Source organism: Pelobates fuscus, chromosome 1, assembly GCF_036172605.1.
Source record: "Pelobates fuscus isolate aPelFus1 chromosome 1, aPelFus1.pri, whole genome shotgun sequence".
NCBI lineage: Eukaryota > Metazoa > Chordata > Amphibia > Anura > Pelobatidae > Pelobates > Pelobates fuscus.
In genome coordinates, this window is record NC_086317.1 from 300,692,524 (window position 1) to 300,708,337 (window position 15,814).

A 15,814-nucleotide genomic window follows, 5' to 3' on the forward strand; every position below is an offset into this window, starting at 1 on the left:
TGCTTTGCTTTCTGTAGAAATGGCTTACCTATGCCATGACCTTCGTTGAAGGTGCAATTCAAAGTTTGGCTTGCTTACACTTAAAGAGCCATAAACCACATTGTTATGTTGTTAAACCAAGATTTGCTTGACTCTCCTCCTCCTCCACATGTTATGTAGCATTTCTTATAATATCATGAATTCAGTGAATAACCAAGCTTAAAAAGGATACTCAAGTATTAACTTACGGCCATATTTAAGGTGATATACAAATACGTCATTGAGAATACCCTTGTTAGCAGCTGTTATGTTCTGTGGTCAATTCACCTTTGCAATAATTCCAGTTTCTCTTTGTAATGAATGGGGAACCAAATTATGGGGGTTTAATCATAATTTTACCACATGACAGGAGGCTTCATATTTTGCATTAACTCTCTTTACTAACTCACACAGCAGTAAAGAAAAAAGGTGAAAACATTAACCAATCAAAAGAAAGTAGGAGGTATAGTATTCACAGTAATGAGGCTCCTCCCCCTCTTTCTTTACTGCTCCATCAGCAGACAGGTCAGAGTTTTTGGCTCTTCCCTTTTCACTATTGTATACTATATGTAATTTTAATATAATACTGGATTTTAACTTATATATGCTCTATTGTTTTCTACCTTTATTTCATCTGCCCCCTTGGGGTTTCGCTCTTGGGGGGAGTCTTTTTCCCCCTCCCTGTTTTCTTCACAGGGTCTCTCTCCTTTTCTTCACCCTCTCGGTCCGCCGGCTTTCTCCGCCGTCGGACCGACTGTCTCACACTTTCCCTGAGGGTAACGCTCACCCTCCACCCCCCTTTTTCCTCCACACGGCTTCACAGCCGCTTTCACTGTAGCCGCACGGCGGGAAACCGTTTTTTCCCGCTCCTCCGGCGGCCATCTTGGATCTCGCGTCTCGCGAGATCCACGGCCGCCATCTTGGGAGCATTGCGGTCTCCTCATTCCGGCGCCCGTACACACAGAAACCGGACACAACCAGGCAGGGGTCCCCAGGTCAGTCATCTATAAAGTTATTTACCTGTGCTTGGGGTGTGGCCCCATAATTAAAAACTATTTTACTGCCTACTGGTGCTTTTGCACACTTACAGGGTGAAGCCCTATAGTTAATACCGCTGCTATCAGGTGGATTTCGTGCCACCTATATATATTTGAGCATTTATACCTGGGTGTGGCCCAGAAGAAAAATCCCAATATTCCCTGCTGGGGAAACTGGTGCTTTTTTTACTACCAGATTTATCATATTCACCCTGCTGGGGTTTGCCTTTTTACACTTCACTGTGTTTTATATATATACCTATACCTACCCTGCTGGGGTTAACTGGGTACTGCAGGTACCCCCCCCCCTTTTTTCTCACTAACTGGGACAGACCCCTAGCCCAACCTTTTCTGTGCTTCAAGCTATTACAGCGGCCCAACTCCTATTATCATGGATACACCTCAAAACCCTGCAGACTTCCAAACCATGATTGCGGAAGCCATCTCCGCCTCTATGGAGAAAGCATTATCCAGGGTTATGACGGCAACTGCCGATCAGACTAAAAAAGTCACAACAGCCCAAGCCCATGACTATGACTCTGAGGCTTCAGAATCCCATGCCCAGGCCGACTCACGGCCCAGCAAACGCCACTGGAAGGGCAAGGAAAGGAATGACAACCCGGGCAAAGGCAAGGCACCTGCCAAACGCCACAGGCCAGCCCCACCCACCCCCGCCCATTACTCCTCGGATGAGGGGGAAGAACAAACACGCTCCATGGCTGTGTTAGATGAGTGGCAGGCCGCAGATTCCGATCAAGACAATGACTGGGGTTCGGACACGGGATCCCATACGGGTCTCCTAAAAGGCACCTTCTTGGACGACATCCAACTGCCGGACGACCCCACACCGGTCCAAGAAGGGGAAGCCATTCTGGACCCCACGGGGCAACGTCTATTCGACCCCCGCAATATACGGCACCCGCGTTCGGGGGACTGGACCCCCCCCCCCCCGACCATCTCTCCAAATTTATGCACCGTTGGCTCCGCAAACCCCTGGACAAAACGGTGCGCAACCGACTACGTTCGGAATGCCCTCGCCTTCCCTTCCCGACCACGTGGCCCAAACCCCCGAATTCGACCAGGTCATGAACACATTCATGTCTCGGGGTGGCCGCGACCCCAGGAGAGGAGTGGAAAAGGGCTTCCACGGAGTTCAAGACAAACTCCTAGACTCTATTGGCCCACTTTCCCGCATCATGTTTTTGGTGGACGATGCTTTTACAAGGGCTGACGAATTTGATACCAGCATGGTTAATATATAAGAGATATAAGAGAATATAAGAGAATGGGCACAGAGGTGCTTTTGTTTTGTTGGTAACACCAAGGTAGCCCTCTCCTCTGAGAGGCGTAAAGCAGCGCTGCTCCGTATTGACGGAAAGCTGGTGGAATTGGGCACCAAGGAGTTGGGACCGCTTGCACAGGGCAAATTGTTTGGGGAAGCCTTCCTCAAAGAGCTTAATAAGCACGTAAACATTTTCACCTCGCTCAATAAGGCTCAAACTTCAATGAAGCGAGTATTCAGGGGCTACCCCAGTCGGGGTGTTTTTGGACGGGCTGGCCGCTACAGGGGCCGAGCAGCCAGCCGTTTTTGGCCCTCTGGCCCCCGCTCACACAGACCCCAACCCTTCTACCCGGAAGTGGGTTTCAGGCAGCCCTTCTCCTACACCCGTGGAGCAGACAGAGGCAGAGGCAGAGGACCTCGTAGCCGTGGCAGAGCACGCTTCCCCACAGGTAAGCATCATAATGCCTCAATGTCCACTAACCCCGTATACTGCAGGTCGTATCACTCTGTCTTTTCAGAACTGGACAGCCATCTCCACGGACGCATGGATCCTCCAGACGGTCCAAGGCTACATCATAGATTTTGTGGAAACCCCGTCCCAGACCGCCCCTCCGTACCCCATTTAGTGCTCCAAGGAAGATCGCCTTCTAATCGATGGCGAACTACGGGAACTCAGGGCCAAAGGAGCGATAGAACCCGCTCACGACCAAAACGGCTTCTTCAGCAACATTTTTCTAGTGAAAAAGAAATCCGGAGACTTACGGCCGGTTATAAACCTAAGGAAGCTCAATGCTTTCGTAACATACAGACATTTCAAGATGGAAGGCATCCATCTCCTAAGAGATCTGCTCCAAGAAGGGGACTGGTTCACAAGACTGGACCTCAAGGACGCCTACCTATCGGTACCCGTCCATACCTCCTGCCGACAGTTCCTCAGATTCCGATGGCAAGGCCGCCCCTGGCAGTTTACATGCCTCCCCTTCGGCCTCAGCTCAGCACCGTGGTGCTTCACCAAAGTACTGAAGCCAGTAGTGTCTCGACTACGCACTCAAGGAATTCGGTGCATTATTTACCTGGACGACCTGCTACTGTTTTCCTCAGACAGGTACAGTCTAACGCAACACACACACAATATACCACCCGACTCCTCACATCCCTAGGTTTCGTGGTGAACTTTCAAAAGTCGGAAGTATCCCCAGCCCAGAAGATACAATTCCTGGGCTTCGAGATAGATTCCAAGACCAGCACACTACGGCTCCCGACCTCAAAGATCACAGCCATCAAGAAGGAAATACGCAGAGCCATTCGCAGCCACTCCATTCCACTCCGCAACCTGGCTCGGATCGTGGGCTTGCTATCCGCATCTATCCAGGCGATATTCCCGGGTCCACTCCACTACAGAGCGATGCAGCGCTTGAAGGCTTCCTTCCTCCGCCAGAACCCTTCGTACGACCAAACGGTTCCGGTGACGGAGGAAGTCAAAGAAGAACTTGGATGGTGGTTGGACAGCATGGAAGCGTGGAATGGCCGAGCAATCTTCGGGAATACGCCCGACATGGTCCTGGAATCAGATGCCAGCCTCTGGGGATGGGGCGCCACCTGCGAAGGCAGTTCGACGGGAGGCACTTGGACTTCCCAGGAACTCAAACTCCACATCAACTGCCTAGAACTTCTAGCGGGGTCATTTGCAATTCGCAGCCTAGCGAGAAACCGGACCAACTGCTGCATCCTCCTCCGGATGGACAATGTGTCAGCGGTCCGTTACATCAACAGACTGGGAGGGGCCCGGTCCAGACTCCTCTCAGAGATTACGAAAGAAATATTCGAGTTTTGCCTTCCCCGAAAAATCTCCCTCATGGCAGAATATCTCCCGGGCGAAACGAACCTGACAGCGGACTGGTTCTCTCGCCATTGGCGGGACAGCAGCGACTGGAGACTGGACCCAACGATCTTCCACCGCCTCTCGGTCAGGAGAGGCCCCCTCCACCTAGACCTCTTCGCATCTCGCAACAACAGGCAGACGGACGAGTACTTCAGCTGGCTACCAGATCCGGAGAGCAAAAGCAGTAGACGCCTTTCTCCAACCATGGCCACCCAGGGGCGCTTACGCCTTTTCCCCATTTGCCATGGTGGCAAGGACGATACAATACTTAAAGACGCAACGCGGGTCTCTGCTCCTCATCACTCCCCTATGGCAGAGCCAACCATGGTTCCCGGACCTTCTAGCGTCATCCTACAGGGATCCTCTCCTCATACCGTCCTACCCGACACTCCTCACAGACCCGAGAGGGAACCCCCATCCTCTCATTCTGGAAGACCGCCTCACTCTAGCAGCCTGGACTCTTTCAGGGGCGCTTGGCGGACCGAGGACTTATCGCAGACAGCTAGAGACCTCTTATGGGATTCGTGGGCACCAGGAACCAGACGATGCTATCTTGCAGCATGGAATTCCTGGTCCGCTTGGTGCAGTGAACGGAACTTTGATCCCTTTACGGCACCTGTAACGGCCATCTTGAATTTTCTCTCCCACCTATACTCCGCGGGCAGGTCTTACCGATCCCTCAACGTTGTGCGCTCCGCGATTTCAGCGGCTCACGTTCCGGTCCTGGGTACACCCGTCGGGAAAAACCCTCTGGTATGCCGCCTCCTCAGGGGCATCAGACTTCAAAGGCCCAAGTACACTCGGTTATGGGACGTGGAAGTCGTCCTACAGTTTCTGCGAGACTGGCCAGATAACGACAGACTCTCACTTCGACAACTGTCGGCCAAACTAACACTCCTACTTTTACTGGTCTCGTTCCGCAGAGTTTCGGACGTGCAGGCTTTCGACATTGACGCCTTCTCGGTCTCCCCCGAGGGAGTTACCTTCCAAGTGTCACGTCGTACCAAATCGGATTCCTCGTCGGTCTTCTACCCCTTTTTCCTACGGAACCGCTGCTTTGCGTGGTTTCTGCTCTGCGTCGATATGTTCAGGTCACTTCCCTCCTTCGGGTCTCATCTTCGGGACAACTATTGGTGTCTTATGTTAGACCTCACGTTCCCGTCTCTACTACCACCCTTGCCAGATGGGTACGTTGGATCCTGTCTCTAGCAGGTGTGGAAGACACCTTCGGTGCCCACTCCGTTCGCGGAGCGGCGGCCTCGTCGGCTTTCTCCGCGGGAGCATCACTGGCAGACATCCTACGAGCCGCGGATTGGTCACGCGAAGCGACCTTTCGGACCTTCTATTTCCGCCCAAACTCGGGGGCAGCCGCGTCTCTCCTTCATCAGCGTTAAAAAATGCAAAATATGAAGCCTCCTGTCATGTGGTAAAATTGAAGATTATGCTAGCGTTAGTGTACTTATAATCTTAATTTTAGTAATGACAGGAGGCGAGTATTTTCCCACCCTCCGCACCCTCGAGGGATGAAATCTCATGTAAGTATACCTATACTCTATATATTCCTTCATATTTTCTACCTGGTATATATCAGACTTGTACCTTGTTTAACTACAGCTTCGTTACTGCAAACAGTTGCCAGACCGGTTCCTAACCTGTTCCACGCTCTCTTTCAGCATAACTTCAAGACATTACAGCTTACACTCAGGACATGTTTGGACCTTCCTTCAGAAACCAGGACTTCAGAATTGGAAAAGTCATCTGTTGGTGCATGTTTGGATCACCCTAGGACTTCGTACTTAAAGTCACCCGTTGGTGCATGTTGCAAGACTTTATCCGTTCTAAAAAATGTATTTGTATTTGATGTCGCTCTCGAAAGAGGGGGAGGAGCCTCATTACTGTGAATACTATACCTCCTACTTTCTTTTGATTGGTTAATGTTTTCACCTTTTTTCTTTACTGCTATGTGAGTTAGTAAAGAGAGTTAATGCAAAATACTCGCCTCCTGTCATTACTAAAATTAAGATTATAAGTACACTAACGCTAGCATAATCTTCAATTTAGTACACTGATGTATCTTTAGTTTTAGCATCACATTGATCTATATGGTATAAGAACAAGCCTATATATTCTGTTAACATTTTATTTAAACAATAATCATTCTGCAAATGTAACCAATCCTATATATTTCCCATACGTTCAATAGCATGGTAATGATAAAAAGCAACTAAACTTACCGATAGCATTGTATAAAGGCTCTCCTGTCGTCCTGTCCCACACAACTGTGGTTTCTCTTTGATTACTGACTCCAATTGCTAATAAAACAAGTAACATCATTAATTAATTTTAACTTTTTTTTATTTTATTTTTTTTATACCTTAATTCATGATCCTCTTGCAGACCAGTGAAGATTTAAAGTTGGAAAACATTGTCTGGAAGCCAAGGCACTTTTTTGGGTACGATTAACCCCTTAAGGACACATGACATGTGTGATATGTCATGATTCCCTTTTATTCAAGAAGTTTGGTCCTTAAGGGGTTAACTTGCCAATAATAGATTTATGGCACTTTGATAAGACTTTTCAACAGATCTTTTTCTATCTCCAAACTTACAGCACAGCGAACACCATTCTCTACTTTTTCCTTGTATTCAGATTATTACATACAATTTATAAATTAAACATATGAAACAAAGATTAATAAGAATATATAATAATGTTACAGTATTACTCTATTTATAGAATTCTCCTTCTGCTTATATAGGATTTTGGATAGAGATTTTGTAATATTCTATTAATGCTGGTCTAGTGAGGTTAGGTGTTAATTCTTCAAGTATCAGAGGTCTTTATTGCCTTGAGTAAATGTGAGTGTGTGATTACATATTATACACATTCCTTGGGTGTATTAAAATGTACTGCAACATTTTTTTTTTTCTTCTCTTATTTTATAGACCTTGAGGAACAACTGTAACAGGTAAATTGTTCTTCAGGGCGCCACCATTTATTTTTGATCTCCTACACTGAAGAAAAAAAAAAATTCCAGAGGCAGGCCAGGCTCCACCACAAAGCAAACTCTTCTTACTCAATTTAAGCAAGCCCTTCTCCTATGTCAGCAGAGGGACCATCCATTCCAGTCCCGGTTATAGGGAGGATGCTCATATTATAAGGAAAGCATTATTAGACTAGCACTGCCAAGAGCAGAAATATAGGCTTTTAGTGTGTACAAAAAAAAAAACCTCTTCCACTATATCAGAAACATCTAGTAGGAAAAATTCTCAACCATTCCCTAGTTTAAGAGGACATTACATGCAAAACATCTGAGTCTAGCCATTTGCTGAAAGAGAAAAAAAAAAAAAAAAGAAGAAGAAAAAAAGAGCGGCTGTAGGACGGAGGGAAGGGAAGGAGACACAAAATACAATTAGGGATCAGAGTAAATACCTTTAATATTGGTGATATCAATGGTAAGCTCATTTAGCTTCTCACATGTCTTTTCTACACATTCATAAACAGACTGCAAAATTTCCTTTGGATCTTGTTCCACCCACCTGATCAAAAGGACAAAGTAGATAAATTAGAACACATGATTTGGATAAAAGAATCTGCAGAGATATGAATAAAATACGGTACATTTGACTCTTATTTGGAGCAAAACACCCTTCTTAGTTCTCTCCTATGGTTCTCCATTTGCAGAACAAGTTTATGGGATATTTTAATACTAAACTCTGTACAGACTGAAATAAATAAAAAAATAAAAAAAATAATAAGAATAATGGTTTCTTATGGAAACTTGGGACCCTTGTTAGTGAAAAACTTAAAAAGGTTACTCCACCATTACTACAGTGACTTGAAGTGGTCATGGTACCTGAAGTATGTATGTGCAAACATTTACAATGAAATGCTGCTCATATGGAGATAACCCCTCTGCTGCCAGGGGTGCAACTCCACCTCTGGTAGTGTCACTCTAGTTTCGGGGTGGCTAATGTCAATTCTGAACAAAGAATTGCAATCACTGAAGGAAAGCAGCCAGCTGACTCTCGGCCATTAAATAGCTGGCAGGATCGGAATCCTGTTTCTGCAGCTCGGCAGAAGCCGGATGTCATAAGTGCTGCTTCAGAGAATACAAGGAGCCTGGCAAGACTCAGGTAAGAGGGCACACTTGCTAAACGATATGCCCCATTACCAGGGAATAAGGCCAGGGTACTTGCTCCATTTCAATGATGAATTTAGTCCATTGTAATTATGTTGTAGTTCTAATCCATGAAATTACAGGTAGACACTCCAAGACTGACATTTGTCCTTTGGACACCCTGTTATACATATACTTAAAGCCCTAGAGTTTTCCTTCAGGTACAATGTTATGTGACTGACAAGCGTGCTCATGTACAGAGTCATAATAAACCATTTCAGACAAACAAGAGAAACAGCTTTGATTTTTCCTGTTCTTCTTTTGCTAAAGCAACAATCTTGATGTGGTTCACAGAAATCACTTTTGTTGTTCCCTATACAGGCTCAGAAAAATGTATTCTCATCTGAGGCAATGCATCACTTGAGCAAACAACAATTAATATCAGTGTAAATAGCACATGCATTGTCATGAAATTTGACAGGGATTCTGGCACACAATTACATTCTTTCCTGAAGGCATATGTTGAGCTCTATCTCTACCGTTCACACTGCAATCAATTGTCAGTCTAGACCTTTGCCTTAATAAGAACTGGTTTTATAAATAAACCTGCTAGACAGGGCCTGCATGAACGTCAGTGTGCCATTAGTTCACAGTTTACTGGACAATCAATCATTCTTCTAGTATGATTCAAGGCCAGCATTTCAGTCACTGTTCTGTATAGTAGATCCAGCATCTTTGAAATTTTAGTATTTTTGCAGTCTTCAAATTAAAAAAGAGACTTCAAGAACTATATAAAATATATAGAAGAATATAAACACTTTCCACTTTTTATATTCATTTAAATTCCTAGAATGTCTTCAACATCACAGCTGCCCTCTGAAAAAGCACAGCCAGGGAACTTAAAAAGGACACTCCAGGCACCCAGACCACTTCTGCCAATTGGAGTGGTCTGGGTGCCAACTCCCATACCTCCTTACCCTGCAAATGTAATTATTGCAGTTTTCTATAAACTGCAATAATTACCTTGCAGGGTTAACTCCAACTCTAGTGGCCGTCTACTAGACAGCCACTAGAGGGAACTTCCTGGATTATAGCAAAGATTTCCTTTGCTAGAGCGTCGCTGGACGTCCTCACGTAGTGTGAGGACCTCCAGCGTCACTCATTTCCTCATAGGAAAGCATTGAAAATCTTTTTCAATGCTTTCCTATGGGGAGCGCTAATGCGCATTTGCGCCATTGCCGCACATGCGGTCTCCTCGGCCGGTGGGCGGAATCAGTCTCGCCCACTGGCCGACGGAGACAGTAGAGCAGCGCGGAGGAGGAGGCAGCGACGAGGGACATCGTCGATGCCTCAGGTAAATGACTGAAGGGGTTTCACCCCTTCAGCAACTGGGGATTGGGGGTGGGAGGGAGAGGGAACCTTCAGTGCCAGGAAAATTGATTGTTTTCCTGGCACTGGAGATTCCATTTAAACGTAAATGAAACTGCACTCCCCTAAAGAACGTCAGCATTAACAGATTGGCCCTCTATGTCACTTTATAGGTTTATATACTAGTTCTAATTTGTACACTCCCTGTCCTCTTCTGGATTGCTTTGTGCCTGGTATGAAGAGGAAAGCAATGCTAGCACAGTACTGCTTCCAGTGCATCTATAGGAGACTCATTTAATTGGTGAGACTATCTCGCGGTTGGCTTTATTTCCGGGGAAAGTAATCTATACAGGGAGTGCAGAATTATTAGGCAAATGAGTATTTTGACCACATCATCCTCTTTATGCATGTTGTCTTACTCCAAGCTGTATAGGCTCGAAAGCCTACTACCAATTAAGCATATTAGGTGATGTGCATCTCTGTAATGAGAAGGGGTGTGGTCTAATGACATCAACACCCTATATCAGGTGTGCATAATTATTAGGCAACTTCCTTTCCTTTGGCAAAATGGGTCAAAAGAAGGACTTGACAGGCTCAGAAAAGTCAAAAATAGTGAGATATCTTGCAGAGGGATGCAGCACTCTTAAAATTGCAAAGCTTCTGAAGCGTGATCATCGAACAATCAAGCGTTTCATTCAAAATAGTCAACAGGGTCGCAAGAAGCGTGTGGAAAAACCAAGGCGCAAAATAACTGCCCATGAACTGAGAAAAGTCAAGCGCGCAGCTGCCAAGATGCCACTTGCCACCAGTTTGGCCATATTTCAGAGCTGCAACATCACTGGAGTGCCCAAAAGCACAAGGTGTGCAATACTCAGAGACATGGCCAAGGTAAGAAAGGCTGAAAGACGACCACCACTGAACAAGACACACAAGCTGAAACGTCAAGACTGGGCCAAGAAATATCTCAAGACTGATTTTTCTAAGGTTTTATGGACTGATGAAATGAGAGCGAGTCTTGATGGGCCAGATGGATGGGCCCGTGGCTGGATTGGTAAAGGGCAGAGAGCTCCAGTCCGACTCAGACGCCAGCAAGGTGGAGGTGGAGTACTGGTTTGGGCTGGTATCATCAAAGATGAGCTTGTGGGGCCTTTTCGGGTTGAGGATGGAGTCAAGCTCAACTCCCAGTCCTACTGCCAGTTTCTGGAAGACACCTTCTTCAAGCAGTGGTACAGGAAGAAGTCTGCATCCTTCAAGAAAAACATGATTTTCATGCAGGACAATGCTCCATCACACGCGTCCAAGTACTCCACAGCGTGGCTGGCAAGAAAGGGTATAAAAGAAGAAAATCTAATGACATGGCCTCCTTGTTCACCTGATCTGAACCCCATTGAGAACCTGTGGTCCATCATTAAATGTGAGATTTACAAGGAGGGAAAACAGTACACCTCTCCACAGTGTCTGGGAGGCTGTGGTTGCTGCTGCACGCAATGTTGATGGTGAACAGATCAAAACACTTACAGAATCCATGGATGGCAGGCTTTTGAGTAGGCTTTTTGAATAGTCAGAAATCGGCTTCAGGGAGAATGGCCTAATGTTGTGCTACGGATGTCCTTGTGCATGTTTAATACTATGCTGTAGGAAAAGCTGTGGCCACAGATGCTTAATATGTACCTTTACACCTTCATCTCATCTCCACCATTTCTCGTTTCTCTACCCCAATAACTTGTTTTAAAATACAATAAAATATTACTTTGGAAAAAAGAACAGGAGCTGAATTATTCTTGGAATTTGCAAATTTATATTAAGTAATTTTATTGAGAGCCCTTTGCAGAATAAAAAAAACTTTTTTTAACCAGAGAAAACAGATATATTTAAAAACAGTGCTTGTTAACAGTAACTGAAAGCTTTAACTTGTATATACAAGGATACAATATGAGCATAAGACAGTTGAAGTTTTTAAAATTTGTTTATTTGCCAAATAATGTGCTTCGTTAAAAGTTTAATTCTTTATTTCTTACCCTTCTTTAGGGAACTTCTGTTTTATCTCAACTTGATGATGACTAAGAAGTTCTGCTGTTTTTGCATTGAATACCTACAAAAAAAACAAAAACAAAGGGAAATAAAAAAAAGTTAGTTATTGCTTGAGGTTTTACAAAAAGGTAGATTGCTTTTAAATTTGTCAAATGATAGCATATAACCAGAACTAGAAAAAGTTGGCCATATCTTCAATATCAAATCAGTAAGTAGTAGTGAATAATTAGAAATGTCACATATGTATTCAAATGCATACCTTCCCTATTTAGGAGGGATAGTCCCTATTGTGGGCACAAATCCCATTGTCTCTCTTTTGTAACCTAATGTCCATCTTTTCTAGTAGCTTCATATTGTTGGTGTGTCGGAATATGCCTTTATGGACCGGAGGGGAGATCAGAGATCAACACACCCACTGGCACTGTAAAGCAGCAACCGACAGGGGAGGTAGAGAGAACCCAGAAGCTCTAACCATGGCAACGCTCCGGATGACGTCACTCCGACATTACTAAACAGCGCTCGAGGGAGCAGTGAAGTAGATCAAGAAGATTAAATCAGTTAAAGAACACCAGGACTAAAGGGAAAGGAGGACCCACACCAGCTCTCCCAAAAATACACAACTATAGATGAAATTAGTTTGTGAGTGTGTGTGAGAGAATGTATATGTGTAAGTGTAAGTGTGTGTGAAAAGACTGAGCATGTGTGTTTCAAATCAGTGTGTATGTGTCATTGCATGTGTGTCTGTCAGTGAGTGTCAAATCAGTGAGTGTGTGCATCTGTCAGTGGGAATGTGTTTATTTGTGAGTGTGTCTGTCAGTGGGAATGTGTGGTGGTTAAACAGCGTGTGTGTGTGTGCACATCAATGGCAGCATGTCTGGTAGTAAGTGTGTCAGTAAATGTGTATCAGTGAGAGTGCAAGGTGGGCTCTGCTTTGATTCTTGCACCAGTGCCCTGTGATTTCTAGTTACACCTCTGAAGATGTTGTTAATCCCTTAGTGACCAGAACGTTTTTATATTTCTGCTGTGTTTAGCTGTAATTTTCCTCTTACTCATTTTCTGCACCCACACATATTTATATACCGTTTTTGAAACTATTTTAAAAACACATTTTTTTGGACTTTGACCCCCAAAATCTGTTACGCATCTACAGCCGCCAAAAAACACCCATGCTAAATACTTTCTAAATTTTGTCCTAGTTTAGAAATACCCAATGTTAACAAGTTCTTAGCTTTTTTGTTGTTGTTGCAAGTTATAGGGCAACAAGTACAAGTAGCACTTTGCTATTTCCAAACCATTTTTTTTCTCTCCAAAATTAACGAGTTACATTGTAACACTGATATCTGTCAGGAATCCCTGAATAAAGCTTCTCATGTATATATTTTTTAAAAGAAGACAACCTAAGGTATTAAACTTGGGGTATTTTGACTCTTTTCATGCAAGCATTTTACCACCAATCTATGCCAAATTAAAAAAAAATTGATTTTGAATGATTTTTTTTTGACAGACATCGCAATTTAAAGGATCACTATAGGGTCAGGAACACAAACGTATTCCTGACCCTATAGTGTTAAAACCACCATCTAGCCCCCCTTGGGTGCCCCTAATGCCTCTATAAATATAGCAAAATCTTACTGTATTCAAGCCAGAAGCTTGACTGCCTCTCTTCGATTTCCAACTGGATGGCTGCTCACTTCCTTAAACTCAACCTGTCCAAAACAGAACTTCTGGTCTTTCCTCCCTCAAGTGTTACTACTCTCGTGTCTCCCTCCCTCCAAGTCAACGGCGCTACCATCACCTCTACCTCGAAGGCTCGCTTCCTGGGTGTTCTTTTTGACTCCAACCTTTCCTTCACCCCTCATGTCCAATCAATCGGCAAATCCTGTCGCTTCCATCTCTAAAACAAAGCGAGCATCCGCCCCTATTTAACTAAGGCTAAGGTGCTGGTCCATGCTCTTGTTCTCTCTCGCCTTGACTACTGCAATACCCTTCTCAGTGGTCTTATATGTTCCCAGATTGCACCGCTGCAATCTATAATGAATGCGGCGGCAAGGCTCATTTTCCTGTCCGCTTGCACCTCCCACGCCTCCCCGCTCTGTCAGTCCCTGCATTGGCTTCCAGTTAGATATAGGGCTCACAAGTCCCTTGCTTACAAGTCCCTACATAATGCTGCTCCAACCTACCTATCCTCCCTAATACACAAGTATGTTCTGTCAAGGCCCCTACTCTCTGCCAAAGACCTACGTATATCCTCTGTCCATACTCCCACCTCTAATGCTCGCCTCCAAGACTTTTCCAGGGCTGCACCTCTTCTGTGGAGCTCCCTTCCCTTTTCCGCAAGAATTTCACCCAGTCTCCACTCATTCAAATAAACCATTGAAACTCACTTCTTCAAGAAAGCATATCAATTAAACTGTTAGCAGGTTTTTATCCCAACCCTTCATGACTCCTCTCCTGCAACTGTCAAAAATGACTTACTAAGCCCTCAATAAATACTTTTCTAACAACCTATTTGTACCCTACTTTTACCCTTTGTGTCTCTTTACCCCACTCCCTCTAGAATGTAAGATCATTGAGCAGGGCCCTTCACCTCTCTGTTCCTGTACGTCCAATTGTCTGGTTAAAATTCATGTCTGTTAGTCCACCCATTGTACAGCGCTACAGAATGTGATGGCGCTATATAAATAATAAAATAATAATTGGATATAGTGCCTGGAGTCTTCTGGCACTCTCCCCAATGTGGTAAACCATTTTTGAGCAGTTTAACAATAAATAAGGGCCCAATGCTTCCGATTGCTTGGCTCCCACTGGACGTATGGCAAAGGCAGAAATTACCCACTTCCTTCTGCTCATTCCAATTCATACCAGGAATAAGTGCCTTTATAGGATACGCTGAAACGCTCTGCCAATCACAGCTGCTCGTTGCCGCTTCCTCATTAGCATAAGCAGCACTGAAAGGATGCACCAGAGGGGATTCTCCTTTAGCATTAAACATTAAAAGCGTTAGGAATAGAATTTGTCAATGATTAGGTGACCTCTTTATCCCAGCAATGGTTAAAGCAGTCACAGTGCCTGCATTAGGCCTTTAAATATCTTGTAAAGTGACAATCACCTTTTAAGTTCATCACTAAGCAAAAGGAAGAGAGGCACTATAAGGACATACAAATTGTACCATTTGTTTAAAGAAACATGCAGATGCAAGCTCTTATACCATATAGGACATTAAGCTTCAATAATAAATGCACTCAGTAAACAATACTTTTAATACTGAATAAAGGCCTTATCAAATCTACCTTGACATGACATTAATCTATATTGTAACACAAATCTTGTTTGTTTTTTAGTTATTTATTTTTTTTTGAAGGGGGGGGAGAGAATCTTTATTTACACAGGACCTTTGCCATTAAGGATATCAAATTCTGAAACGTCATTATGGTACCATTAAAAGGTCTAAATGTTTGCTCTGGTTGGTGTGGAACAGTAATTAGAAGCGATCACTGGCATTAAGCCCGGATTGTTGTATGTAGGAAAAATATATGATTAAATAAAGCAAAACAAGGTGGATACTCACTGGAAATGTTCAGATAGGCCTATGGAATTGCTCCAAAAAGGCTATTTTAGACTGCTTTGATAGCAGGCACATCATTTAGAAATTGATATAGTTGGACAATATTGCTGGAAAGCGAAGGGAAATTGTGTGTTGAAAAAAAAATCAAGTTTACATAAATTCTGAGGTGTTAAAGGGCAATAAAGCACTATTAACACTTCTGGAGTTATCCTCTAAAGTCTAAATGGCCATGTTCCGAATGGGTAAAACCTATAGACATAGCAGACAGGCTAACCTTGACTGGGGGAATGCCGTCAAACCTCCTAATGGAGGTCAAAGAAAAAAAAAGTTAAAGGGACACTGTAATCACCAGAACAACTACAGCTTATTGGATTTGTTCTGGTGAGTAGAATCATTACCTTCAGGCTTTTTGCTGTAAACACAGTATTTTCAGAGAAAATGCAGTGTTTACATTACAGCCTAGTGATAACTTCACTGGCCACTCCTCAGATAGCTGTTAGAGATCCTTCC

The 15,814-nt window shown here is 44.2% G+C and overlaps 2 protein-coding genes across 4 annotated transcripts in view; one reads left to right on the forward strand and one right to left on the reverse strand.

Moving 5' to 3' along the window:
- TASL (TLR adaptor interacting with endolysosomal SLC15A4) overlaps window positions 1–15,814 on the forward strand; it is a 358,686-nt gene that overhangs the window by 231,650 nt on the left and 111,222 nt on the right. The window lies entirely within an intron of this gene.
- GK (glycerol kinase) overlaps window positions 1–15,814 on the reverse strand; it is a 60,871-nt gene that overhangs the window by 37,156 nt on the left and 7,901 nt on the right. For all 3 annotated transcript variants that reach the window (XM_063457927.1, XM_063457936.1, XM_063457918.1), the window contains exons 2-4: window positions 11,727–11,800; window positions 7,653–7,759; window positions 6,454–6,531 (exon numbers count right to left, since the gene is read on the reverse strand). In XM_063457927.1, coding sequence (XP_063313997.1) covers window positions 6,454–6,531; window positions 7,653–7,759; window positions 11,727–11,800 — 259 coding nt within the window. The remainder of the gene's footprint in view (window positions 1–6,453; window positions 6,532–7,652; window positions 7,760–11,726; window positions 11,801–15,814) is intronic.